The 27745-nt window shown below is 41.2% G+C and overlaps 2 protein-coding genes across 3 annotated transcripts in view; one reads left to right on the top strand and one right to left on the bottom strand.

Annotated features, from left to right (window-relative positions):
* Window positions 1-2860: 2860 nt before the first annotated feature.
* LOC122551466 (endoribonuclease YbeY-like) lies at window positions 2861-12608 on the bottom strand. 2 transcript variants are annotated; one of them, XM_043693409.1, is made up of 4 exons: window positions 12161-12608; window positions 9706-9828; window positions 5351-5419; window positions 2861-3106 (listed from the first exon to the last, which is right to left on the bottom strand). In XM_043693409.1, the coding sequence occupies exons 1-4, from the start codon at window positions 12506-12508 to the stop codon at window positions 3020-3022; spliced, it is 627 nt and encodes a 208-aa protein (XP_043549344.1). In that variant the 5' UTR covers window positions 12509-12608; the 3' UTR covers window positions 2861-3019. The 2 variants fall into 2 exon arrangements, with proteins under 2 accessions (XP_043549344.1, XP_043549343.1); XM_043693408.1 differs by having other exon boundaries at window positions 9697-9828; window positions 12161-12455.
* The window catches only part of LOC122551465 (minichromosome maintenance complex component 3 associated protein), a 101360-nt gene continuing 86125 nt past the window's right edge, over window positions 12511-27745 (top strand). Inside the window, exons 1-3 of the mRNA XM_043693407.1 lie at window positions 12511-13708; window positions 17875-18098; window positions 21992-22073. Of these exons, the coding sequence (XP_043549342.1) occupies window positions 12628-13708; window positions 17875-18098; window positions 21992-22073 (1387 nt within the window). The 5' untranslated portion in view covers window positions 12511-12627. The remainder of the gene's footprint in view (window positions 13709-17874; window positions 18099-21991; window positions 22074-27745) is intronic.

Here is a 27745-nt window from a genome sequence, read left to right on the forward strand (position 1 = left end):
AAGACCAATGGTATACTTTGCTCAAAAACTGCATGCATTCATGTAGAACTCTGAGCTCAAAAACTGCATGAATTTATGTAAAACTCCGTTATCTCACTTTTTAGATTAGAATCAATCTAAACATCATGGCATAGACAGAGAACACAGGGGGCCAACACCTTCAACATACTGTCTAGCTAACACCATTGTTAACAGCTAACCCGAGAATGCAACTTTTTGAAAAAAAGGTTTTGTGATTTACACATGAAAGAAGCGAAACTATCATTGTATTCTAACAGATGAAAGGCTTAACAGACAATCAATTTTTCAATGTATAATTTCAGTTACATCACACTGTAAATTTTTGCGATAAATTCTGTGTTAGGATTGAGCCTTCCACTATCACCTGATGAAGGAGCGTCGCTCCGAAAGCTAGTGTGCTTCCAATTAAACCTGTTGGACCATAACCTGGTGTTGTGTGATTTTTAACTTTGTACACCCCAGTCCAACACCGGCATCTCCAAATTATGGTATTCGCCTTATCTATGCGCCTCATGATTTTACAAACCTCAACGTTACCCCTCAACCTCCTACACTCCAGTGAAAACATTCCCAGCTTATCTAATCTCTCCTTATAAATGAAATCCTCTAGATTCAACAACATCCAAGTAAATCTTTTCTGTACCCTCTCCAATTTAATAATCCTTCCTATAGCAGCGCAACTAGGACTGTAGGTAGTACTCTAAAAGTGGCCTCACCAATGTCTGTATATCAGATGATGTCCCAACTCTTATACTCAATTGTCTGTGCAATGAAAGCAAGTGTGCTAAACACCTTCTTAACCACCCTGTCTACCGGGATGCAACTTTCAAAGAACTATGAACCGGAACTCTTAGATCCCTGTGTTCTACAACACTACTCAGGACTGTGTAAGTCATGTCCTTGTTTGCTTTACCAAAATGCAATACGTTGCATTTATCCGAATTAACTCCACAGCCTATTGACCTAACAGATCAAAATCCCTTTGTAATCTTAGATAACCTTCACTGTCCACACAACCACAAATTTTGGTGTTATCTGCAAACTTACTAACCACTCCTAAATTCTCATCCAAATCGTCTAAATAAATGACAAACAATAATGGACCCAGTACCAATCTCAGTGGAACACTTTTTTTTAAAAAACAACCTTCCACCACCACCTTCTACCATAAAACCAATTTTATATCCAATTGACAAGGTCTCCCTGAAACCCATATGAACTAACTTTATTAATCAGTTTACCATGTTGAACCTTGTCAAAGGCTTTTCTGAAGTCCATGTAGACAACATCTACGGCTCTGTCCTCATCAAACTCCATTGGTTTCTGAGACAAGATTCCCATGAACAAAGTCATATCCCTCTCCAAATGCACGTAAATCCTATCTCTCTCAGAACCCGCCTCCAACAACTTACCAATCACTGACGTGAGACTCATCAGTCTATAGTTCCCAGGCTTCTCCTTATAGCCTTTCTTAAATAAAGGCATAACAGTAGCCACCCACCATTGGTATAGCTCTTAGGGCTAAGGGGACCAAAGATTATGGGGAGAAAACAGAAACAGGTGAGGATGCCTGTTTGAATCTGGCAACCACCAACTGCTGTCTGAATCCAGCAATTGCCAGCTGCAGCTGCTGGTGTGTGCAGAGAGAAGAATCAATTCTTATAACTTCACGAGTTACTTTATTAATGTATTAAACCAAGCATTTATCTCTTATATGTTCTCTTACAAACTAGAGCTTATATAAACTGAATTAAAAACCTATGCAAGATGTAATAAACCATTTTCGGATCAGGCAGAGATTCCACATACCTTATAGACCACAATCCAGTAGAATTGTGGAAAGGATGAATCGGACGCTGAGAAACATGATAACCGAAATTGTGCAGCATGGTGTTTTCAAAACATTTAGTTATACAAAATGGTGGGGTGTATACGGTTCCCTAATGCTCCCTCAGCAGTCATAGAACACAAAAGAATACAGAACACCTAACCTGGACAAACGTTTTGCTGCTACTGCCGATATTGGCCACACACTGCTCTCACTTTCTCCACATCCCTAACGTAGGGTTTTACTTCTGCGATGGTGAGTCTCCAGACTTGTCACTGCTTGTATGCCTCGAGGGTCTTCTTCTATCCTCTTTCCTTATCTTTCTCAAGTTGTGGTGCCTTTTTCCTGTTGGCTCAGGCTCATCTGTTAATCATGTCCTTACATTATTGGATCCGGACCAAGGAGCTAGGTAGCATTACCTCATTGCCCATCATCCAAATAAGGTATCTGCATTACCTCATCCTTCTTACCTTTCCTGAAAAATATAGTTGGTACCAAGTAGTACCTGGACTTTGGTCATTCTTAGTTCACAAGCTGTTTTCTCTTGCATGTCAGCAGTTTTTTTTTAATATACTGACCATTCCTAGTCCCGGTCAGCGACTGGTATTGCTGTGTCTTTGCAGTCTCCTGGCTAACACCTCATTTTCAGGAGTATGTATCAACTTGTTGCCCTGTTTCTCTCTGTGCAGCAGCCTGGCTAACACAGTCTACTTGGTAGGATTATCAACCACGGTCACAGTGAATAGTGAAGAAAGCTCGAAGGGTCTACCCCTGCTCCAAATTTCTGTTTCTATTCCACGGATGGGTATGTAGAATTGGTGTGGGGTTACCTAATCTCTGTCCACCTCATGCTTGGTAACAGAATATAGTTCAATTTGGAATTCAAATACTTTAAAAAATTCAGATATTATTTGTTTGAAATTATGCAAAGAACAATTATGACTTGCTGTTCATTTTAACTAGAAAGTGACTCATTTTCCTTATCTTGAACATAATGTTAAGGCAAAAAGATGATTCTGAAAATGATTTATTGATACTGTGCAATTAAATAATCTTCATCGTCCAGTGGAGCATCGCCTTTATTGTGCTGGTAGAATCTGTGCTATACCATAATTCACAATAGAAAAATTGAACAAAATGATTCCAAGTGGCTCTCAGCCACATCTGCATTCAGGTGGTGTTCAACATTAGTGGCTGCAATCTGGCTCCAGTGAAACGATTAAACAGTTGGAGGGTATCGGACTCTTTTTGCAACATCTGAGGAAGAAACAAAGTTGTAGAGGAACAAAACATAGCACAATCTTTTATTAACATGTTTGCTTTAGATAAGTGACTTTGGAAGAGATTTTAAAAATTTATTCGTCCGTAAATTTGGCTCATTTAATAGCACTCCCATCTCACAGTCAGACGGTTGTGAATTCAAGGTCTTGAATGCACAAATCCAAGCTACAGCTGTAGTGTTGCAAGGTCAAACATTATGTATAGATGTAAAAGAACAATTTACACATAGATTTGTACATTCAGGTCCTTGACTCCAAATCATAACACATGATCTGGTGAATTACAAACAGGAAGTGTCAGAGAAACTCAGCTGCTCAATGTTGAGTCCTGAAGGCTGTACAGTACCTGAGCGAAACATAAGAACTAGGAACAGGAGTAGGCAATTCAACCCTTCCAGCCTGCTCCACCATTTAATACAATCATGGCTGATCTCATCTTGGCCTCAACCCCATTTTCTTGCCTTGTCTCGATAACCCTTTCATCTATTACCAACTTGAAATCTGTCAAACTCCTGAGCACAAATAGACTGACAGTCTTCATTACAAGGGGGTGCAGTTTCAAAGTAGGGAATTTATTACTCAGATTACAGTGGAGTGTTGTGCATAGTTTTTGTTTCTGAAATTCAGGAGTGATATACTTGCTTTGGAAACAGTTGAGAAGATTTACCAGCATGATTACTGGGATGGAGGGTGGTCCTGTGAGGAAAGACTGAGCCTGTATGTATTGGAGTTGAAGAATGAGAGGTGGGCTCATGGAAACACAGGATTCTGAGGGGGTTGTTAGGAGGATGTTTTCTCTCAAGGGGAAAGTTAGAACAAGAGAGTACAGTTTAAAAATAAGTGGTCTTCCACTTAAGAAGAGATAAGGAGGAATTTATTCCCTCAGAGCTGTGGATTGATCAACAAGAGTGGAATATTAAGTGGATAAGCACAGCCAGTCAGGCAGCATCGATGAACAGGAGAATTGACTCTCCTGCTGGAAGGGCTGATGCTTGAAACGTTGATTCTCCTGCTCCTCGGATGCTTCCTGACCAGCTGTGTTTTTCCAGCAGCACACTCTGACTCTGATCTCCAGTCCTCACTTTCTCCCTTTTATGTGGATAGGCAGGACAGTGGAGTTCAGGCCAAAATCAGATTAGCCATGATTTTACAATGGTGGAACAAGATTGATGAAGCAACTTACCTATTCCTTCTCTATCTTATGTTAATTACATGATTAAGATTAACAATATATAGTTACAGGGCATGAGATTTACAAAATTATGAGGGGCATGGACAGGGTAAATAGGCAAAGTCTTTTCCCTGGGGTTGGGGAGTCCAGAACTAGAGGGCATAGGTTTAGGGTGAGAGGGGAAAGATATAAAAGAGACCTAAGGGGCATCTTTTTCACACAGAGGGTGGTAAGTGTATGGAATGAGCTGCCAGAGGAAGTGGTGGAGGCTGGTACAACTGCAACATTTAACAGGCATTTGGGTGGGTATATGAATAGGAAGGGTTTGGAGGGACATGGGCCAGATGCTGGCCAGTGGGACTAGATTGGGTTGAGATATCTGGTCGGCATGGACGGGTTGGACCAAAGGGTCTGTTTCAGTGCTGTATATCTCTCTGACTCTATACATTTTTGAAAAGTTGAGACACTGGATCTTGCCCTGCAAAAAGATAAGCTCTGCAATGTTTACCCCTGTAATTTAATCCAATTTTAAATGTTAAAAAGGCTTCTTCACCAGACGATTGGTGTTAGCTAGATTTGCAGTGATGTCAGAGCTTTTGTTCCATGCAACTCTAGTTTATGGTTCAAAGATGCTGGGTGAGACCACAATTAGAGATACATACTAATTACATCATGGAAGGAGTCCCTTTCGCCCATCACGTTAGTGTCAGTTCTCTGCGGATTGGGAATCAGTTAACTAGGTTGGTTGTACAGCTGGTTTGCAATGTACAATAATGCCAACAGCATGGGTTCAATTCCCACACCTGCTGAAGTTACCATGAGGGTGGCTCCTCAACTCCTCTGTGGTGTGGTGACCCTCAGATTAAACTAGCACCAGTCATCTCTCTCGGAGAGCAGCCCTACGGTCCTTTGGTCACATTACTTATTTTACTCAACTCTCCCGGTTGACCTGAAATTTATTTTCTCTTCAGGTGCTTCTCCAATTTACTTTTATAAAGCTGCGTGTGAATTAACTGGAAATTCACAGCATAAAGAAAAATGAGATCATACCTGTTTCCATTCAGCTTCTGTGCTATGTCTATAGCCTAGTAGATGGCAAATTCCATGTAATGCAGTCACCTGCATAAAAGTATAATTAATAGAAGATAATCAAGGATGAGTGTCACTCCATTGAATCATCCTGTCACACAGGACATTGGTCAATCAGTTAGATTTAAATCTGTAACGCAAGACATCATCTTCCTAAGGCAGCAATACCCTGAAAATGTTTCAAAGGCTTCTCCAACCAGCTCCTAAAGAGGACATTCAGAGATTGGTGAACTAACATGTACCAGTGTCAGGATAAATGGATCATTTTCAGACCGGCAAACTGATCAGTGGAGTGCTGCAGAAATATTATTGACTTGGATATTAGACAGACTATGTTGCAGGCAAATGTGCTGATGATACAAAGACAGGTAAGTAAGTTCAAAGAACGATACAAAGGATGTCCAAATGGATATAAGTAGATTAAACTAGTGGCAAAATTTAAGGTTTTGTGGTTTGGCAGGAAGATGGTTAGTCAAGTTAGATCACATGGGATTCAGGGAGCGTGTCGGTGGAAGGTTGTTTTTCGGACTGGAGACCTTTGACCAGCGGTGCTCCACAGGGATCGATGCCGGGTCTGCTGTTATTTGTCATTTATGTAAATGATTTGGATGAGAATAGAGGAGGTACGGTTTGTAAGTTTGTGAATGACACCAAAATTTGTAGCATAGTCGACAGTGAGGAAAGTTATCTAAGAGTACAAAGGCATGTCGATGATTTCGGCCAATGGGCCAAGATGCGGTAGATAAGTTTAGTAAACTCGAGGTGTTGCATTTTGTTAAGACGAACAAGGGCAGAACTTAGTTAATGGTAGGACCCTGGGGAGTGTTGTTGAATAGAGAGACCTCGGGGTTCAAGTACATAATTCATTTAAAGCTGCATTATAGGTAGAGAGAGTGGCCAAGGCGGCATTTGGCACACTTGCTTTCTCAGATCTTTGAGTACAGGAGTTAGGGTGTTATGTTGCAGTTGTACAGGACATTGGTAGGGCCACTTTTGGAGTATCATTTATAGTTCTGGTCACCCTCATATTGGAAAGATATTATTAAATTGGAGAGAGTTCAGAAAAGATTTACAAGGATGTTACCAGGACTGAAGGGTTTGAGTTATAAGGAGACGCTTGATGAGCTGGGACCTTTTCCTCTGGAACATAGGAGGTTGAGGGGTGACCTTATAGTGGTTTATAAACTCATGTGGGACATAGATGATGTGAATAGCAAGGGTCTTTTTCCTAGGGTTGGGAAGTTCAAAACTAGAGGGCATAATTTTAAGGTGAGGAGAAAGATTAAAAGGAGACCTGAGGGACAACATTTTCCACACAGAAGGTAGTTCATACGTGAATGAATTGCCAGAGGAAGTGGTAGACGCAGGCACAAATACAATATTTAAAAGACATTTAGACAAATACTTGAATAGGAAAAGATTAGAGGAATATGGGCTAAATGCAGGCAAATGGGACTGGTTTGGTTTGGCAAACTTGGTTGGCATGGTTAAGTTGGAAATAAGGGTCTTTTTCTGTGCTATATGACTATCATAGAAAAGCATAATTTATTAAAGAGACAGAGACTTATAAAGAGACAGAGTATTTAAAGAGAAATCACAAAAGGTTGGCATGCACAATTAATAACTAGGAACACAAATGGATTGATAGTCTTTGATTGAAAGTCTTGCTTCAGCTGTGCAGAGCATGACTGAGACTGGGGTTGTGTGTATAACTTTGACTCTGGGCTTCAGGCTGATTTCTAGGATGAGGTGGGGTTGGGGTTGGGTGATGAGACTTGTCTTAGGGGGAAAGGTTGAGACTCTACTCATTGGAGTTGAGAAGAATGGTCTAATGTCTCAGATCATTAAACGTATGACCTTAGGTCAATAAGACCATAAACAGAGATACTGAAAGAGAATTCTAGGTTATATCATAAAAGCTTCAGACTATTAAAACCAAGAGATATTGCTAGCTGTTTATAAAACTTGAATAATACCAGTTACAGTACTGCGTAGTTTTATAATCTACATCACACCCAATAATATTAATGGGAATTAATGGAAATTCAACCAGATGTGTTACAGAGGAATAGACATAAAAAGAATTATTAATGATTGTAGCACAGTAGGCCATTTAGTGTGTATCTGTGCTGCCCTTTCCCTGTAATCTTACTTCTGTTGCCTCTTCAGATAATCCTGTTTGAAAACCAAGATTGAATCTGCCTCCGTCAAAAGGTAGTTTTTCTTTCTCTAGAACAATGCAAATTATGAGGCAATGAAATAGAAGTGTTTAAAATTTAAAAGGATGTAACAGAGTAAATAAATTCAAAGTAGAGAGCAGGGGAAATCATTTAACATAGCTTTACAACTCTATGGAATTTGCTTCCAAGGTTAATTGTTATGCAGAAACTGTGCCACTACATGATTATATTGGACAGTGGATCAAGGAAAAATATTAAAGGGTTTAGAATAGAATAATACAATAGAATGATTTACTTGCACGGCATATAAATGCCAACAACAATTTTAATGGTTCAATAGTGTATTGCAGTAATGCAATCATGTATTTCTAAGCAAAACAATTTATTTAACTGCAGAAATAGCATTATTTCCTTCTAATTACAAATTGCCACTTCGAGTAGAGGTTTCGTTAGTAAATTCTTGGGGGACTCAGCTAAGGTGGCAACTGTTCATGTGTGTGAGCTACCTTGACTGTGTGCTTGAACAGGACAGCACATTGACTTTGGTTACTTACTAGCAGCAGAAATATTTTCTAAATAAGGTTACTGCATCGTGAAGTGGAAGAAGAACTCTGGCAGAGCTCTTCTTAGCCAACTGATGATGAGACCAACTGTTGAGGTCAGTAAAACTTTGGCACATAAAACAAACAGCTCACGAAACATCAGCTTGGTAGCAGCTATGGAGAAACAAGAGTGTAATTTTAAGTTTGGCATGTCTCCTTCCTTCAATTCTGAAGAACACTTCAAAGTTTCTCCATCACGTTGTTTTATTTCAGATTTCCAGCTTCCACAGTACTTGCATTTATTTCAGATATGAAACATGTTGGGAAGTGATCCCATTAAACTGTGGTCTCTTTAGGGGGGAGGCTTACATTGTCTCAGGTTATGATCACTGCAGGACGTGAAATGTAGCAGGTATTTTTCACACATATGAATGACAATAGAAGTTCCAAATTCTTCATGAATTTGGATATCAAACTAACAAAGGATCCCCTGAAGTTAGATAGCCTGGTTACAGCTAACATTTGTACCCAAATCTTCCCAAACTTTATTTCAGACAGATCATTTCAACAATACAGAAACACTGATGCATTCTTGGAAGCCTTCAGTCTTTACATTTGATAATCAGCAAACCACTGACACCAGGTTGATAAGAACAGGATAGGCAATAATATACACAAGTTAAGTTCAGAGATCCAACTTATATTCTTGCAATTGTGATTTTTCAAAATGGGACAAGGCTGTTTTTTCAGCATCTTCAAATCTTAAAACTGGTCTGGAATAAAAGTCAAACTAATTGAAGGTACTGGCAGGAAGGTCAGATTATGTCCTGAGTGGAAAATAGAGGTGTTCCCCTCGGGCTGAGGCTCTTTCAAATTTGAGCCTCAGCTTTACTTTACAGCTTTACAGAGAGCTTTACTTTACATTGCTCTTTGCTGAGCATGTGCTATGCTGTGTCTGCAAAGGTGTCAAATTCATACATAGAAGTTAAACAAATTCACAATCAAACACTGTTGAATGTTGTTCAGAGTGATCTAACTCATTAATTCACATGGCTACTTTTGCAGTAGACCTCACATTTTGAAAACTGCTGATTGTGCAGTCTGGTTACATTCCAATTAAGCACAAATGTACTGGAGGTGAAATTAGAGAATGCATAACAAGGGATAGCGAATGATCTGCACTTCTGGACCTTACTGGTTTTATTTTCCATTGGTCATAGAGCTATAGAGTCATACAGCATGGACACAGACCCTTCGGTCCAATCAGTCCAGGTCGAACATAATCCCAAACTAAACTATTCCCACCTGCCTGCTCTTGGCCCATATCCCTCCAAACCTGGCGTGACATAACATGGACTACCAATGTTGTCATCCATTTTGTACTTTTGGCAAAGATTAACTTTACTCCTAGACTCATTCACAAAATCACTTTAAAAAAATCACTAAGATCCACAAATCGGCTCAGTGTCACTCCCATTACATTCTTAAATTGAATTAGTTTACAGATCTTTTCTAAGCAAAGGTAAATTTCCCCATGGAATTTCTTTAGATTGAGGACAACTGGAAGTCATTCATAAATATATACCGTTAGTACATTGTAGAAGTCTTGTCTGTGTGCTTGGCTTTCTCTGTAGATATATTCCACTCCGAAAAAGATGTCTCCCAAATTATAATCATCATGGTGTAGGGGTTTGGGAATATCCCCTGCTCTCAGATCCTGAAAAAAAGATAGAATGACTTATCTATCTGCTTGTATAATTAATAAATCACAGAAGCATCATCTATCACTTTCACTCCATGACAAGGTCAGAATTAGAGCTATTTGTTGATGATTGCAGTGTTCATAATTCCCCAGATTATAAAGCAATCTAGGTCCATGTGTAGCAAAACCAAGGCAACAAGCAGACTTTGGTTTGGTCATGGAAAGTAACATTCATGCCATACAAGTTTCAGGTATAGACCACCTCCAACAAGAAACTGTATTACTATCATTGAATCCAAACCATCAACATCCTGGGGTCACTATTGACCAGAAACCACTACACTACACTAACACAAAAGCCATAGGGCAATGTAAAGGCCAGGTATTCTGCAGCAAGTAAATTGCCTCTTGGCTCCCAATACCTTTACACCACCTCCCAAGGCACAAATCAGCAGTTTAATGGAGTACTCTCCATTTGCCTGGATGGGTGGAGATCACAGTTGATTAACTTCCCACTTCAGGTTCTCAATGCGGTAATCTACCTCTCAGTTCCAATTATATTAAATTAATTTGAAACTGTGCAAAAGCTTCTTGTGCCATTTTACTGAAATTGCCTAATTTACACCATTAGTCAACTTTTTCGACAATAATGAACCTAAATTAAAAGTGGACCAAACAATGAGCTAAAAAGTACTAAATCTTGTGGTTTATCTCACCAGCTTGATCAGCTAGTAAACAGAAATGATGTGGGGAGTTTTTAATTAGTTGACCTTTTGACTCACTCTTCAGTCTGGAATCTGTCTTGGTCTTAAAAATATTCAATGATTCTGATTCCACTGCTCTTTTGGAAAGATAACTTCAAACTCATAACGCTCAGAGAAAACCATTCTCCCCATCTGTCTTAGTGGTAACACAATACAACACTTTTCATTGTATTTTGTTACAAAACTCATGTAACTATAAATAAATCATATAAATGGGAGACCCTTATTTTAAAATTGTCTCCTACATCTAATCTCTCCCACAAAGACAAACACCGTTGCAGAATCTACCTATCAAATCTCCACAGCATCTTACATGTTTCAACAGTCACCTCTAATTCCTCAAAACTCCAATGGTTACAGGCCCAGAATGTTCAATCTTTCCTCAAAGACAACCCTTCCATCCCAGAATGAATGCAATTGTATTGTTATGATCCCAGCTGATGTTAATATTGGACAAGTCAGATCCCAGAGTGAAAGCGGGCTTAATAGACCCTAACATTTATTTTTAAACTGTGGAGGTCAGTTACTGAACACAGTAGTAACAGTTGGTTGGAAAGAACTCACACTAGTTATTTTTAATCTCGGCAAGATTTTTCTTTACAGCAGCAAAACCCAACCGAATATTTACTGCTGTCTTTACATCAAAGTCTCTTGCTGAGGCTGACACATTGTTCCCGTCTGCCAAATTTCAATGCATTCACTAAATGCTATTTCTTCATTGAACCAAACCGCAAACTAAATTCTTGTTTCCAGCAGTCTTGCAGGATTCCTTACTAGAGAGATTAACACTCCTATCTCAACCAAAAGCAAATAATATTCCAGATGTGGTCTCACCAATGCCTTCTATAACTCCAATTACAAGTCCCAACTTTTATATGTTCAATTCCGCTTGCAATAAATCTCAACATCCCATTTGCTTTCTTAATCAGTTACCACACCACATACTTAATGTTTTGGAATTCATGTAAACTACTCGGACACCTGGATTGCTCTGTACCTCAGAGTTCTGCGTTCTTTATCCATTTAGATAGGATGCTGCTTTTCTATTTTGCTTACCAAAGTTAACAAATTCACCTTTTCTCACATTATGTGTTACATCTGCTATTTTTTGCCAACTCTCTTTAACTGTCTACGTCCTTTTGCACATGTCTTAAATGGTTCACACCTTTTATTTTCTATTTTTGGTGCCATCAGGAAACTTAGCAATCATACATTTAATGTTAAGCTTATCTGGGTCTCTTAATAACTGGGATAATACTTTCTTTAAAAAAAAATACTATCCACAAGTAGTTGAAATTTGGAAGTATTTTAAAATATAAACGCCAGCACCAATTTATATTCAATAAAAAACTTGAAGCAGTACTCAGTGTTAGATATATTATAGATAGAGATCACCCTGAGGACAAATACATAGCTTTCCATTCGGACAGAATAGAGAGAAGTCATCGGGGTGGGGGAGAGAGTTAACCTTCCCGGGTCTCTGGCCTTCCTCGGATTTGTTTGTGGGGTGGAGTGGGGGTGACCGCTCCGAGTCCCCGGGATCGGGACAGGGAGAGGAGCCGCACGGCCCCGGTGCCCCTTACCTCATGGAAAGGGAAGGACAGCACATCCGTGGCCGCCTCCTGCCCTCGGTACCGCCCGTTCAAGGCCCGCATCCGCTGGTCGTCCACGCAGACGAGGCCCAGATCGAACCGTCCGAGGCCCAAGAGGTGGCGGAGGGCCTGAACATCTCGGCCGAGCCGGGCCCGGCGGAGCGGCACCACTTTCTGCGTGTTCCGGATCACCAACGCCATCCGGGCCTGGGGATCTCCATGGCAACCGGGACAAGTCGGACCGGAACGGAAGACGGAAAAAAAAGGGGGCTGCACCAGCCCTTTTCTTTTTTGTTCCGGGTATGGTGACCGGAAGGGAAGGAAGAGGCGTCGGACCATGTTTACGCTGGGCGGTAACGGCGGGGTAGCGCTGAGCTTCGCGGTCGGGAACCGGCGGTCGGGCTTGATACACGAGGCCGAGGGCGGTTGGAGGAGCTGAATGTACCGAGGGCGTTGCCATGGATCCCGCGGGCAAGCTGCCCCCTCCCCCCTTCTTTCAGGGCCAGCAGGATGCTCCTTTCTCCAAGGCGGGGGAGCTGGGTGGGCCGCGCGCTCCGCCCATCCTCGGCCCCTCCTTTAGTTTTAAACCCCACGGCACCTTCCCGGCTTCTCTAAACTTGGGCGCCCCGATGGCCTCCGCGTTCGGGCAGGTTGAGGGCAGCTTCCGAGGGTTCGGGAGGCCGAACGCCCCCAGGCCTAGGGCTGGCGGGCTGGACACCAAGTCGCCGTCCAACAGGCGGCCTCCGTTTTACATCTCGCAGCCTCTGAGCGTCAGGGAAATGGCCCTCTTCGCCCCTCCACAGTCCGTAGGCGGCCCCTCCTTCAATTTCTCCCAGCCGACCAGCAGCGCGATCCTCTCCGGCCTCTACAGGTCGCCCCGGCCGCCTGCGGCTGCCAGTTTGCCAAACGCCTTCAGCTTTTCGCAGCCGGCGGCCATGAGCACCGCTCCCGGGGGCTTTCGTTTCGTCCATCCCAGCCCCGGCAACAGCTCAGCCCCGTTCACCTTTTCTCAACCGAGCTCGGCCGTCTCGCTCGATCACTCTGTATCCAACAAGAAAGTGGCTGGTGAAGAAAAAGCAACTCCGAAGTCGGGCTTTGGAGGGACTGATGCAACGTCGCAGGGCTGTCATGAGGGGAAACGCAGTGCAACAGCAACCACTCCAACCCCAGCAAAGTTTGGGCTCACTTCCAAACACGAAGGGCAGGAGGGACAGCTGATGCCCAGGAAGGGGATGAAAAGGAAAGACAAGCGAGACAGGTCACCATACCAGCTTGAACTCAGTGCTGCTAAAGAACAAGCCACAGAACCCAAAAACAGTCCATCTCCAAGGAAACGGCTGTCGAAAGTTACACCATCAGCGGGAGTCTTCAGTCGCACGCTTCAAGATGTGTTGAAGGGCAGCAAGAGGGAGTCAAAAAGAGTCAGCACACCTTCAGAAAGTGAAACGATCGAAAAGTTAAAGCTGTTATCGGAGACAAGCATCCCTTTGGAGTGGCCTGCTCCATTGAGAAAAGAACCAAGAAAGAGAGTCAGAGATGGTGAGTAGAATTGTGTGGGTGAGGAGTCATATTTGGGATAAAGACATTTGTACAAATGGATTTTGTTTTGATAAGATCTTTCCTGTTTTACTTCAGTGGAGCTACTTCAGTTGGAGCAAAATTCAAAATGAAATGGGACTTTGTTCTTATGAAAGAATTTCTATCCCAGAAATTTCTAATTCCACTCCCCACAACCTGAAATGGGCAGGACCATTTACAGCACAGCACTGCAGTGCAATATCAGCTGAATTTAGGAGCTCAAGACACTGCTGCAAAATAAGCTTCAAATTGAACATTGGCTCCCGAAGAGATGAGGCTGGGGAAATATTAATAAGAAGCCAGGAGGTGGCAAATGAATTAACTAAATACTTTGCACAAGTCTTCAGGGTAGAAGATGTAAACAACATTGCAATATGGAATAACCAAGTATTCCAGAACAAAAGGAGGAGAGAAAAGTACAACTATCACTTAAGAAAAAAAGGTGCTAGAGAAACTAATGGTGCTAAAAACTGAAAATACTTATGGGTCTGATTGGATGCACCCTAGGATATTAAAGAAAGTAAAGTCCTTATGGGCGGCACGGTAGCACAGTGGTTAGCACTGCTGCTTCACAGCGCCAGAGACCCGGGTTCAATTCCCGCCTCAGGCGACTGACTGTGTGGAGTTTGCACATTCTCCCCGTGTCTGCGTGGGTTTCCTCCGGGTGCTCCGGTTTCCTCCCACAATCCAAAAATGTGCAGGGGTTAGGTGAATTGGCCATGCTAAATTGCCCGTAGTGTTAGGTGAAGGGGTAAATGTAGGAGAATGGGTCTGGGTGGGTTACGCTTCGGCGGGTCGGTGTGGACTTGTTGGGCCGAAGGGCCTGTTTCCACACTGTAAGTAATCTAATCTAATCTAAAGAGATAAAGATCTTATAACATTGATAGTAATCTTCAGAAATCCTTTAGATGCAGAAAAGTCCCAGGGGACTGGTAAGCTGTCAGTGTAATACCTTTGTTCAAAAAGGGAAGGAGAGAAAACACAGGTAATTTTAGACAATTAGCTTTACATTTGTTACTGAGAAAATGTTAGCGTAACACAGACAGCTTAAGTGAGTGGTCAAAAACTTGGCAGATGAAATATAATGTGAGCAAATGAGTTATGCATTCTTGTAGCAGGATTAAAGAAGATCATAGAATCATAGAGTTATACAGCATAGATATAAACTCTTCGGTCAAACTTGTCCATGCTGACCAGATGTCCCAAAACTGATCTAGTCCTATTTGTCAGCATTTAGCCCATACCCTTTCCAAACCCTTGTGCTGTCCTGTTTCCCCACCTCAGTTGAAGAAAAATGCTCAGAGACAAGGTACAGTCTTACCTCCTTCATCTTTATTTCGGGTCCTGGAGGGAGAGAGAGAGAACGATTGGACAGGGGCATGAGTTCTCTGTCTTCTCTTGAACAACGGTTTCTCAATAAACTGTAAAAGTCATTTTACAGGGAGGAGCATCCAGGTAAAGTAACATATTAATTGGGTGACCGTTACAATAGCAGAGACCAAGTCCTTTACTGTTATACAATGAATGTTCTGAACTTTGTTAACTGGATTCCTACAATTTCCCCTTGTTAGCTGTTAAATGGCTCTACATAATGATTGCTTTTTCACCTTGTTAACCCATTACCCTTGCCTCCAGCACCCCATTGTTAACTGTAATTTGTTATCTGGTCTGAGTCATGCTCAACTGAACTTCTTGTTTCACAAAACTCAGAACTCAGTTTTCGACTTCCTTACGCTGGGCAAAAGACTTTGGCTATTTGCTCTATAGAAATAGCAGGATGGTTGAGCTCAGGATTATTAGGTCAGCTGCAAATCTCATTGAATAGCAAAGCAAACTCAATACTTCTGCATTTGTCCTCTTGGGTACTGTTGTGGTTTATAGTTTATTCAAACACTACATGCACAATGATTCTGTATGAAAAGCTGAGCAAGACCAAAGAAAGACCTTTCTGAGAAGCACAGAGCACTGCGATTCTGAAACTAAATCCAAGTGATATCTCCACAAATCATAATAGTTAATATTATAATGCTGCATGTCTTAAAGAATTGTATTGTCTTTTCTTATGTCTGAACATAAGTATTTTGAAGATGAAGACCATTTAAACCCTCATGTCAGCTCCGTCATTGAATATATTCCATGTTCTCATCCCCTGCCTGATGAATTATCTAACTCCACCTTAAATATATTGTCTCCATTACCTTCTAAGGCAGAGAGCTCCAAAGCTGCACAACTCTCAAAGAGAAACCTTCTTATCTACATTCCAAAGATGTTGTAAAGGTGTCCTTTGCTAGTAGATGGACCCACAAGAAGAAATACTTTTTCCACATCCTCCCTTGTCAAGACCATTCAGGCCCTTTTTTTTTTCACTAGAATCCCCATGTGGAAACAGGCCATTTGGCTCAACAAGTCCACAGCAACCCTCTGAAGAGCATCCCACCCAGAACTACCCCTGTAACCCTGCATCTCACATGACTAATGCACCTAATCTTCATATCCCTGAACTCTATGGGTAATTTAGCATACTCTTCAGTCAAGTCACCCCTCACACTTCTGAACTCCAGTGGAAACAAGCCCAGCTTGGGCACACTCATTGCATGTTTCAATTTAGTAAACTACCTCCAATATATTTATATCCTTCCTAAAGCACTGGTGACTGCAGGAATAGTATACAGTAGCACAGTTGATACAACTCTGGGGTTGCACAATGGCTCAGTGGTTAGCACCACTGCATCACGGCACCAGGGACCCAGGTTTGATTCCACCTTCAGATGACTGTCTTTGTGAAGTTTGCCCATTCTCCTTGTGTCTGCGTGGGTTTCCTCTGGGTGCTCTGGTTTTCTCCCACAGCCCAAAGATGTGCAGGCTAGGTGGATTAGCCATGGGGAATACAGGGGTTATGGGGATAGGCTGGGGGGTGGTGGGTGGATCTGAGTGGGATGCTGTTCAGAGGGTTGGTTTGGATTTGGGCTGAATGGCCTGCTTCCACATTTGGAATTCTATGAAGGCATTTCTGGAAGTTGCAATAGATTGTTAGTAATAGCGTTCTGGGTGAGTAATGCAAGTCACTAATGTGATTCTAAATTAATCTTGTACAGACAGACCCATTTTGAACTGCAGGCTTGTTGCAGAATAAGTGCAACTTGACAGTTAACACTTTGGAGTGCCTGCAATCCAGCAGTACAGAAATATTGTTAAAATATTCAGGACATTTTATGCTGTAAATAAAGTACCATTTGAGAAGGTTTTTAAGATTTTAACTTTGCTCCATTTTAACACTTGCTGGAGGAAAGAGAACCTATCCTTTTCTATTTGCGTGTTTTCTCTGCACCAGCTGCCATTTTAGCTCCAGCTACCATTTTAGCTCCAGCTGCCATCAGGTGCTACAGTCTTGTTACTTGACCGATTCATGTTACTTGACCAAGACTGTCAGCAGCGTATTCAACAATTGGTTTGTTACTTTTGAACCCCTCCTTTGTGGTGTGTGCTAAGATAAAAGATAAGTACTGTGACTGTTAAAGATCGAAAATAAATGAACAAAGTGTGAAATAACCCAAAAAGTCTAGCAGCAACTGGAGAAAAGGATTTTCCTGTCGTAGTTAAAACAATAGGATATTGTACCATCTGTTTTGCAGTTACTGTTTGTGCTGTGGATTGATAATCTGTTTACCTGGCAATTCTGGCTGTGCTGGGAAACGTTTTTTTTAAAGGATTCAGAACTGACACTAATCAATTGTAGCAATCCTCTCTTATTTTTCACAAAGCAGAGATTAATGCATTAATGTTTAGACTGTCATTTACTCTTAAGGATACTGGTTGTGTCAGCTCATTCATTTATCTTCTATTCACTTCATTACTTGTCCTATTTCCACAAGTTTTTTTTTTAGAAATCCCTTCTCCCTTGATCCTGTTTCTTAATCACTTGACCTGATCTTTTTTATTTGGTATAACAAATGAAGAGTCCTTGTAGGCATATGAATCCATCACAATCTCACTGGAAGCTGAATGATAAATGCAGCACACATCTTGAAGCTCCTTCAAGGTCCGCTTTCAGTTCTGGGTTGTGTTGCAATATTCTAGATTAGGTTCTTGGTTAGATTCTGATTCTGTCATTTTCCTTCAACTCTCAGATTTTGCCAGCAGATTTTGCTCTCGGAGGCTACGTCGTAGGGACAGCACAGACAGTCTATCCGGTGTTCCTTTGTCAGACCTCACCACGATCCAGTGCAAAAATGTCCCAGTAGATTTGAATACAAAGGAGATCATTAAGAAACACTTCTCGCAGTTTGGCAAGGTGCAGCGGGTATATTGCCAAACCAGTAAGGGACTGGCAGTGGTTCACTTCTCTGATCACGTGAGTACCTGAGAGTGATTGCCGCCTTCTCAACTCTCAATAGTACGCCTATTTTCTTTTGTAGCAAGTGGGCTCTTAATTTTCTTTTGCAAAGACTTGCCTCTTGTTCTAGATTTTGATCACCGAACATTGATCAAGCTAATGTTTTATTAACCTGACAAATGAGAGATATAAGAAGAATAGCTGCCTTATGATCACACTAGTTTGTTTAATGGGTGACAGTGTGTGCTAGGCCGTCATGTTGCATCAGTTTCTGGATTTGTTGTTTTATGTGTTTTCTGTATTCAGTGCATAAGAATTAGGAACAAGAGTAGCCGATTTGACTCCTTGAGCCTGATCTCCCATTCACAATGATGTGGCTGATCTTCTGCTTCAGCTGAAACTTCTCTGTCACTCACTATATCTTTTTATTCCCTGAAAGATTAAATGCCTGTTTTATCTCAACCTTAAATATTATTCAATGATTTGAGCATCAGAGTTCAAAGATTCTCCACCCATTGTGTGAAGGAATTTCTCCCTGACGGTATTAAATGATCAACCCCTAATTCTTGAGGCTACCTACCTCTGTTCTAGATTCCTTGGCCAAGGGAAACATGTTCTCAGAGTTTCCCCTATCATACACTATGAATCATTGTATATTTCAATTACAGCACTTTTTGTTCTGCAAAATGTAATTGATTGTGTCAGGTTTACTGAACCCCTCATCCTGGGGCATCCCTTTCAACCCCAGAAGCAAAGTAGTGAAATTCACAGTGCCACGTCCAAGATGAGCGTATTGTTCTTCGACATGATAACCAAAGGCCCACCTTGTGAAACAGATGTAGTTTTACCCAGAGAAAATGCTGGAAAATCTCAGTTTTACCCAAGCTCTGTAAAATTAGCAAGACTTCCTTAGTCTTGTACTTCAGTCCTCTTGCAATAAAGGCTAGCATGCTATCTGTATTCTTAATTGCTTGCTAAATGCTTTAACTTCGTGCTTTTGTTCTGTGGGTATCCCATTTACAAGTTTCAGTTCTTTATTTCTAATCTTGCTGTTAATGATTTCCCTTCATTATCTACCTGTCACCGTGTTGTCCACTAACTTTACCGTACTTCCTACAAGTTAATCCATCTTCTCACCATCCTCATATCCAACTTCATGGCCATATCTTGCACACTAACCTTTTATGTGGCACCTTATTAAAAGACTTGTGGAAATCCAAATAAAAATGTGATGAACTCCTCTATCTAATTTACTGGTTATACCATCAAAAAGCTTCAATGAAACTGAAAGCACAATTTCTTTTTTGTAAAACTATGTTGCCCTGACTGTTCATTCTGATTTCCCAAGTGCATGTTTTTCTGATGTCTCTGGCCTCAGTTACCTGCTTTCTCTACCTGTCTTTTCTTGAATAGGGTTTTACATTTACTGACAGCTAGTACTATTCGAGAATCTAGCATTTCTAGAGCTGTTTTAATTCTCAGGTTCCCAACGTTATCTGTTGCATTTCATAAATCAATTATGATCCTTAGTTTCCTGATTATATTTTAATGGAATGCATTTTTGTTGATTGCTTTCCTTTGAATTTAAAAATAATCCATGCTTCCTGCTAATTTATGTTGGCCTGAATTTCAATCTATTTTCTTATTAATCTTAGCTAATTTCCTCCTACTACGTATGTAATTGACTTTGAGGTTCTTGCAGACTCAAGTATGTTGCTTTCAAACTTAATATGGAATCTGATTGCATCGCGATTACTAAATCCTAGTGGATCTGTAACTCTGAAATTTATAACTAACCCAGCTCCATTGGACAATTCTAGATCTAAAATAACTTTGTCAATAGTTAGTTCTACAATATACTATATAAAGAAGCTATCATGAAAGCATCCTTCCAAATTTATCTGCCAGGCTGGCTTTGCCCATTTGGTTTATCTAGTCTACATGAAGATTAAATAGCCTATGATTATTACATTGCCTTGGTTACAAGCTCAATTTTTTTTTGTTTAATGCTATTCTAATGATGTAAGTACTTTTTGAAGCTTGTAACTTACCCCACTGGTGTTTTCTGATCCTTGTAGTTTATTTTATCCTATCACCCATAATGTTTATAATTTACAATCTTCTGAACCAAGATTCTTCCTCATAACTGTCTTTACATCATTCTTTATCATCATGCCACTCCTCTTGTTCCATCCTGTTTTTTTTTTTAAAAAGTTTGATGTGTACCCTGAAATATTTATTTCCTAACCTGGGTCAATCATGTCTCTCTTTTGCTGATTAGATCAAACACATTTGCATATATTTGTGCAGTTTTTTTTAGTTGGTTGTGTTATGAATGCTTACAGTTACACTCAGATAAAGGGGATTTAATATTTTTAACAATTTTTTCCTTGGACATTGTCCACTGCTGCCCAATTCTAGTTGTGCAAACTGTCCCATCATGCTCCACTCTACTTACCCTTTTTTCAAATCACTACAGTGCTCTATTGCCTCAACTTCTCTTTTATCTTTCTAACTTCTCCATTGCCTGACCCTATTGTGCCTATAGGCTCAAGTCCTGTCCACAGTCTTGATTGTAGGATGTGCAGAATGGTGATTCCAGTCTGGTTTAAGTGGAACAGGTGCAATGCCCTGCATGAAAATCCTTTCATTTGACAACACTTTTGGAAGCACATGTTGAGGTTCTCCTTTGCAGAAGTAAATTACTGCAGGTGTTGAAAGTCTGAAATACTTAACAGATTAGGTGGCATGTGTGGAGAGGAGTAGAATTCTGATGAAGAGTCATCAACCTGAAGTGATGACTCACTGTTATCTGTCCACATGCCACCAAATCTACTGAGTATTCTCAATATTTTCTGTTTTAAATGTCAATTTGCAAGTCCCCAGAGAATATTGGCTTTCAGGTTCTACTAATTTGTTTAGAACCCAATCAGGTTTTGTCGTCCTCCTGCCTCAGTCTTGTTGATGTGTTGTTATGGTGCAACCCTCTCAATGAGGCAAGCTATTACTTCATTTAATGTAAAGATGAGTACGAAAGTATCGGGATATGTTTCACTGCATTTCTTCAGTTTTGAAAAGCTTTATTCAAGTCAATAAAGAAAAAATATTTCCAGTGGTAAGAGACCTGATGTTCAGAAGACATATTCTGCACATAATTTGGAAAAACGAACCAGAGAGGAGGATGTAATTTTTTTTTAATGCAGTCATTGATGATGATGACGTGAAATTGTAACTGGTTTGAAACATTGGATCTAAATTCAGTAGTAACTTCCAGAAGGCAATTGGCTATATGCTTGAAACTGTAAGCTTCACAGGGCTGCGGTAAAAGAATACATAGGGCAGCTCTTTCGAGAGCTCATTGGGCTGAATTGCTGTTTTCTGTGCTGCAAAACCTTTTGGTTCATGATTTGTACAGAGGATATAAGACTGAAGAAAATTGTAATTCATAGTTTTTCTCATATCAAATTTCTAAGCATCCCATGTAGTCCCCAAAGCCCTCACCAGCTAGAAGATACTGAGTCATTGTCCAAGTCCTAATTATTTAGACTCTTTTCTTTTGAGCTACAGTGAGAATTAACACCTGTTTTCTTATTGGAGGAATTAAAGCTCTTGTCTAACCCTTTGTTGGCAACCCACATATTGCTTTTAGGGGGGAAAAGAACTTCTGAAATCCTGATTGCCAGAGGACTGGCCAGCCTCCCCAACCTAGCTCTTATTAGTTTGAGTATTTGAATTTGAGCTAGTGAATGTGGACGGTGTTACAAGAAACCTCAATGCGTATCAGAAGAAAGTGGGAACGGAGCAGAGTTTGATATATCATCATAAGTGAATGGTGGAGCAGGCTCAGAGTCCAGTGACTCATTATTGCTATTTTCTATGTTTCTACATTTCTAAACACATTTCTTTTAAAGGCATCTGCGTCCAATGCAAAGAGAAAAGGAAAAACACTTCACAAGAAACAGATTGAAATATTTTGGCAACGGAAAAAGAACAGTGAGTTGCAGGAGCAGTTTCTGTTTTATTCTTTATCCCTGCATCCTTGCGGTTTTCAGCCTTTCCCGACTGAAATCAATTTTATGCAACACTGAAATAGCAATGTAAATTTGGCACATCTTAAGCATATGATGCAGAAATAACCTACTTTGTCATTCTGTCTCATTTAATCTTGGCAAAACCTCCACTTTTCCGCTTGCACCCCATAACCCTTCCCTCTCCTATTGTTGAAAAATCTGTCTGATATTGGCCTTGAATGTACTCTATGATTCACCTTACTCAGTTGTTTGTGGGACAAATTATTCACAGCAGTCAAAAGAAATTCTTCTCTATATTTTAAGGAACAGTCTCTTTATTCTGATACTATTGTCTCCGAGGTCTAATATACCCCATGAACGTTTGACAAATTGGAGGTGTAGTGGACAGTGAAGAAGGTTACCTCAGATTACAGCGGAATCTTGATCAGATGGGCCAATGGGCTGAGAAGTGGCAGGTGGAGCTTAATTTAGATAAATAGAGTTTCTGCATTTTGGAAAGGCAAATCAGCAGGATTTATACACTTAATGGTAAGGCCCTAGGGAGTGTTGCTGAACAAAGAGACCTTGGAGTGCAGGTTCATAGCTCCCTGAGATTAGACTCTCAGGTATACAGGATAGTAGGCATTTTGGTATGCTTTCCTTTATTCGTCAGAGTATTGAATATAAAAGTTGGGAGGTCATGTTGCGGTTGTACGGGATGTTAGTTTGGCCACTTTTGGAATATTGCATGCAGTTCTGGTCTCCTTCCTATCAGAAAGTTGGAAGGGTTCAGAAAAAATTGACTTTTGAAAATGATAGACCTCACACTTATCTTTAAAACTCTCTTTGCCATTTCTCGGCCCACTTCATCAACTGATCGAGGTGCTATTGCAATTTCTGATAACCTTTCTCACTGTCCACGATATCACCTATGTTAGTGTCATCTGCAAACACACTGATCGTGCCTTGTGCATTCTCATCCAAATCATTGATATTGATAACAAAGAGTAATGGGTCCAGCACCGACCCCTGAAGCATTCCACTAGTCACTGGCCTCCAGTCCGACCAGCATCCTTCCACTAATACCCTCTACTTTCTACTATCAAGCCAACTTTATATCCAATTTGCCAGCTCACCCTGGATTCCGTGCAATCAAGCTTTCCAGAGCAGCCTACCATGTGGAATCTATCAAAGGCTTTATTGAAATCCATACAGACTATGTCTACCGCCCTGCCTTTGTCAACCTTCCTGGGCACCTCATGAAAGAACCCTAACAAATTTGTGATGCATGATCTCCCACTCACAAAGCAGTGCTGACTACTAATCAACCCCTGTCTTTCCAAATGCATGTATATCTTATCCCTCAGAATCTTCTCAAGTAACGTTCTCACCAGAAATATTAAGCTTCCTGCTCTATAGTTTCTAAACTTTTCTTTGCAGCCCTTCTTGAATAATGGCACAGCATTGGCTTCACTCCAGACTTCCAGGACCTCACCCCTAGCAAACGTTAATGCAAAAATATCAGCCAGGTCTCCTGTGATTTCCACCTCTCTTCTTGGATATATCTGGTCAGGGCCAGGAGATTTATCCACTTTCATGCATTATAGTGCATCCAATGCTGCCTCTACTGTGATATGGACTCTCCCAAGATATCACCATTAACTTTCCAAAGTCTTCAAGTCTTTCTCCATGGTAAACACAGAGGAGAAGTTTTCATTGAGAACCATGACCAACTCCTGCGGTTCTAAACATACATGTCCACTTTGGTCTTTGAGGAGCCAAAAGTTATTCTTTTTCCTTAAAATACTTAAAGTACCTCTTTGGGTTCACCCTAATCTTCTCAGCCAAGGCTGTCTCGTGACCCCTTTTCACCTTCCTGATTTTCCTTCTTCACTAAGCCCCTGTACTCTTTGTATACCTCCAGGGATTCTGTTGATCCCAGCTGCCTGTATCTGAGCCATGCTTCCTTTTTTTTCCCCTGGTCAAAGCCTCAATATCTCTTGTCATCCAGAGTTCACTATTCCTGCCAATCTTGCCCTTCATCCTCACAGGAACATATAGACCTTAAACTCCAGCTATCTCACTTTTAAAGGCCTCCCAGTTGCTAGACGTCCCTTTGCCTGCAGATTACTCCCATCAACTCCTGCAACTCCTTTAATTCCACTAAAAGTTCGCATTCTTATCCTCTGCAGGGATGAGTGTAGGCCCAACTCGTGTAAACCTTTCCTCATAATCTAGCCCCTTCATCGTAATACTCAATGTACTGAACCTTATCTGAATTGCTGCCAATGCAAGAATATCCTTTCTGAAATAAGTAGACCTAAACTATACATAGTTTCCTCATTCCTGAAAAAGGGCTTATGCCCGAAACGTCGATTCTCCTGTTCCTTGGATGCTGCCTGACCTGCTGCGCTTTTCCAGCAACACATTTTCAGCTCTAAACTATACATAGTACTGTAGATATGTTTTATTTAAATCATTACCCTGAATAGTTGAAGCAAGACTTCTATACTGCGCACTCCTTGCAATAAGGGCCAACAATAAATTTAGTTTCCTAATTGTTTCCTTTGTCTGCATGCTAGCATTTTGTTTCATGCACTAAGTCCAGGTCCCTCTGTGCCACAGCATTCTAGTCTCTTTCAATTTAAGTAACATTCGGCTTTTTGGTTCTTCCCCTCACAGCAGACAAAAACACATTTTCTCAGTATTTCCATAATCATACATTCCAACGTTTGCCCAATCTCTCCTGCTAGGCTATCTAGCCTACAGTTTTTGAATGCACTGGGATGCTTTGGAATCTGAGGTCAGTAGTTGGCCATGATGTATGTTTAAGTGGGACAGGTTTGCTGGGCTTCTATGCGCCTTTGTCCTTCATCTAGCTACCAATAAAAGCCAGTACGCCATATGCCTTCCTCACTGCACTAATCTGAGGTCAGTAGTTGGCCATGATGTATGTTTAAGTGGGACAGGTTTGCTGGGCTTCTATGCGCCTTTGTCCTTCATCTAGAGTACTTTAGAATATTACAACCTGTGCATTCACTAACAATTTCTGACTTTAACTTACTAAATGATTGCCTCTATGAATGTGAAAGATCATATAGATGTACAGCACGGAAACTGACCCTTTGGTCCAACTCGTCCATGCTGACCAGATATCCTAAATTAATCTAGTTTCATTTGCCAGCAACCTGGCAGATATCCCTCTGAACATTTCCTATTCATATACCCATCCAGATGCCTTTTAAATGCTGCAATTATCCCAGCCTCCACCACTTCCTCTCTCAGCTCATTCTATACACGCAGCACCCTATGCACGAAAAAGTTGCCCCGTAGGCCCATTTTAAATCTTTCCCTTACCCTAAACCTATGCCCTCTAGGTCTGGACACCCCCACCCCAAAGAAAAGACTTTGTCTATTTCGCCTATCCATGCCCCTCATAATTTTATAAACTTCTATAAGATCATTTTTGAGAAGATTTGTAGCTCAGGTTGAGGTTCAGGTTATAAAGTTTGCTAGCTGAGCTGGTACATTTGTTATGTCATTTCATCACCATGCTAGAAAACATCACCAGTGACCTTCTGTTGAAGCACTGGTACTCTGTCCCGCATTCTCTTTGTATGTCTTGGTCTGTTAAGGTGGGTGATATCACTTCGGGTTCCTTTTTTCAGAGGATGGTGAATGGGGTCCAAATCAATGTATTTACTGATTGAGTTCTGGGTTGAATGCCAGGCCTAAGGAATGCCCATGCATGTCATTTTAGCCTGTCCTAGGATAGATGTGTTGTCCCAGTCGAAGTGGTGTCCTCCTTCATCTGTGTGTAAGCATTCTAGTGATATTCAGTTGTGTCTTTTGGTGGCGAGTTGGTGCTCGATATCCTGGTGGCTAGTTTCCTCCCTGTCTGTCCGATGTAGTGTTTGTTGCAATCCTTGGAGGGTATTTTGTATATGACATCAGTTTTGCTGATTGGTACAGGGTCCTTTGGATTCATCAGTAGCTGTTTCAGTGTGGTGGTAAGTTTGTGGGCTACCATGATGCCAAGGAGTCGGAGTAGTCTGCTCATCATCTGAGATGTCTTTGATGTGTGGTAGTGTGGCTAGAGTCTCTGGGAGTGTTGTGTTTTCTTGTTTAGGTTTGTTGTTTAAGTATCAGTAGACTGTGCTTATTGGGTACCCATTCTTTTTGAATACGCTATATAGGTATTTTTCTTCTGCTCATAGTTCCTGGGTGCTGCAGTGTTTTGTGGCCTGTTTAAATAATGTTCTGATGCAGCTCCATTTGTGGGTGTTGGGATGATTGCTCCCATAGTTGAGTATCTGGTCAGTGTGTTTTGCTTTCCTTTAGACGCTGGTCTGCAGCTCTCCATTGACTGTTCATTCCACTGTGACGTCTAAGAAGGGGAGACTTCTCCTCTTTGGTGAAATTTATACCAGTAAGGATGCTGTTAATAATATTGCAGATTTCCTCTAATTTGTTCCGTTTCATGATGACAAAGATGTCATGCACACAGCAGACCCAAAGCTTGGGTTGGATCGTGGAGAGGGCTGTTATTCTAGTCTCTGCATAACTGCTTCTACCAAGAATCCTGGTATTGGTGATCTGATGGGTGTCCCACTGATTTTTATGTAGGTCTTGTTGTTGAAGATGAAGTGGGTAGTGAGACACAAGCTTTCTAGTTTGAGGATATTGTCCTTGCTGATGGAGTTGGTGGTGTCTGGTGTTAATGTCTTTGATTTGTCTAGTAGTGATGCTCGTGTTTCTTTGGCCAGATGGATGTTAATTGATGTGAATAAGCCTGTTATGTCGAAGGAGAACAAGATTTTATCCTCTTCTATCTTGGTATCTTTGTTCAGGAATTCTTAGGTGGAGTGGATGTAGTGGCATGAGTCTGGTAGGTATTTCAGTTTACGGTGAAGTTCTTTTGCTAATCTGTATGTCGGTGTGTCAGGAAGTGAGACTATGGGTCTGGGGGGGAAGCCCCGGTTTGTGTACCTGAGATAATCCGTAGAAACGGGGTGTGTTGGATCCATCAGGTTTCGTTCTTTGAAGGTCCGTTTTGTTAATTTTGCCTAATTTTTGGAGTTTCCTCAGGCCTGCTGTGATATGGTTTTCTAGCTGTGGAGTCAGGTCCATCGTTACCTGTTGGTAGGTGTCGGTAACTGCGAGTAGTGAGTTCACCTTTTAAATGTACTGTGTTCTGTTTAGTATTGTACACGAACAGGCAGCTACTCCCCCCAACCCCATCCCCCTCCCATTTATCTCTCAATCCCTCGGCCCACAAGCCTCATCGATTTTCCTGCTCCTCGGATGCTGCCTGACCTGCTGTGCTATTCCAGCACCACACTCTCTACTAAACCTGATCAGGTCCTGGGGATTTATCCACCCTGTGTTTTGAGACATCCAGCACCACCACCTCTAATATGGACATTTTCCAAGATGCCATTGTCTATTTCCCCATATTTTCTATCTTCCATGTCTTTCTCCACAGTAAACACTGATGCAAAATACTCATTTAGTATCTCCCCCATCTCCTGTGCTTCTGCTCATAGGCTGTCTTGTTGAGCTTTGAAGGGCCTTATTCTTTCCCTAGTGACTCTTTTTTTCCTTAATATATTTATAAATTCCCTTTGAATACTCCTTAATCCTATTTTCCAGCTA

The sequence above is a fragment of the Chiloscyllium plagiosum genome, chromosome 7 (assembly GCF_004010195.1).
Source record: "Chiloscyllium plagiosum isolate BGI_BamShark_2017 chromosome 7, ASM401019v2, whole genome shotgun sequence".
In the NCBI taxonomy this organism is placed as follows: domain Eukaryota; kingdom Metazoa; phylum Chordata; class Chondrichthyes; order Orectolobiformes; family Hemiscylliidae; genus Chiloscyllium; species Chiloscyllium plagiosum.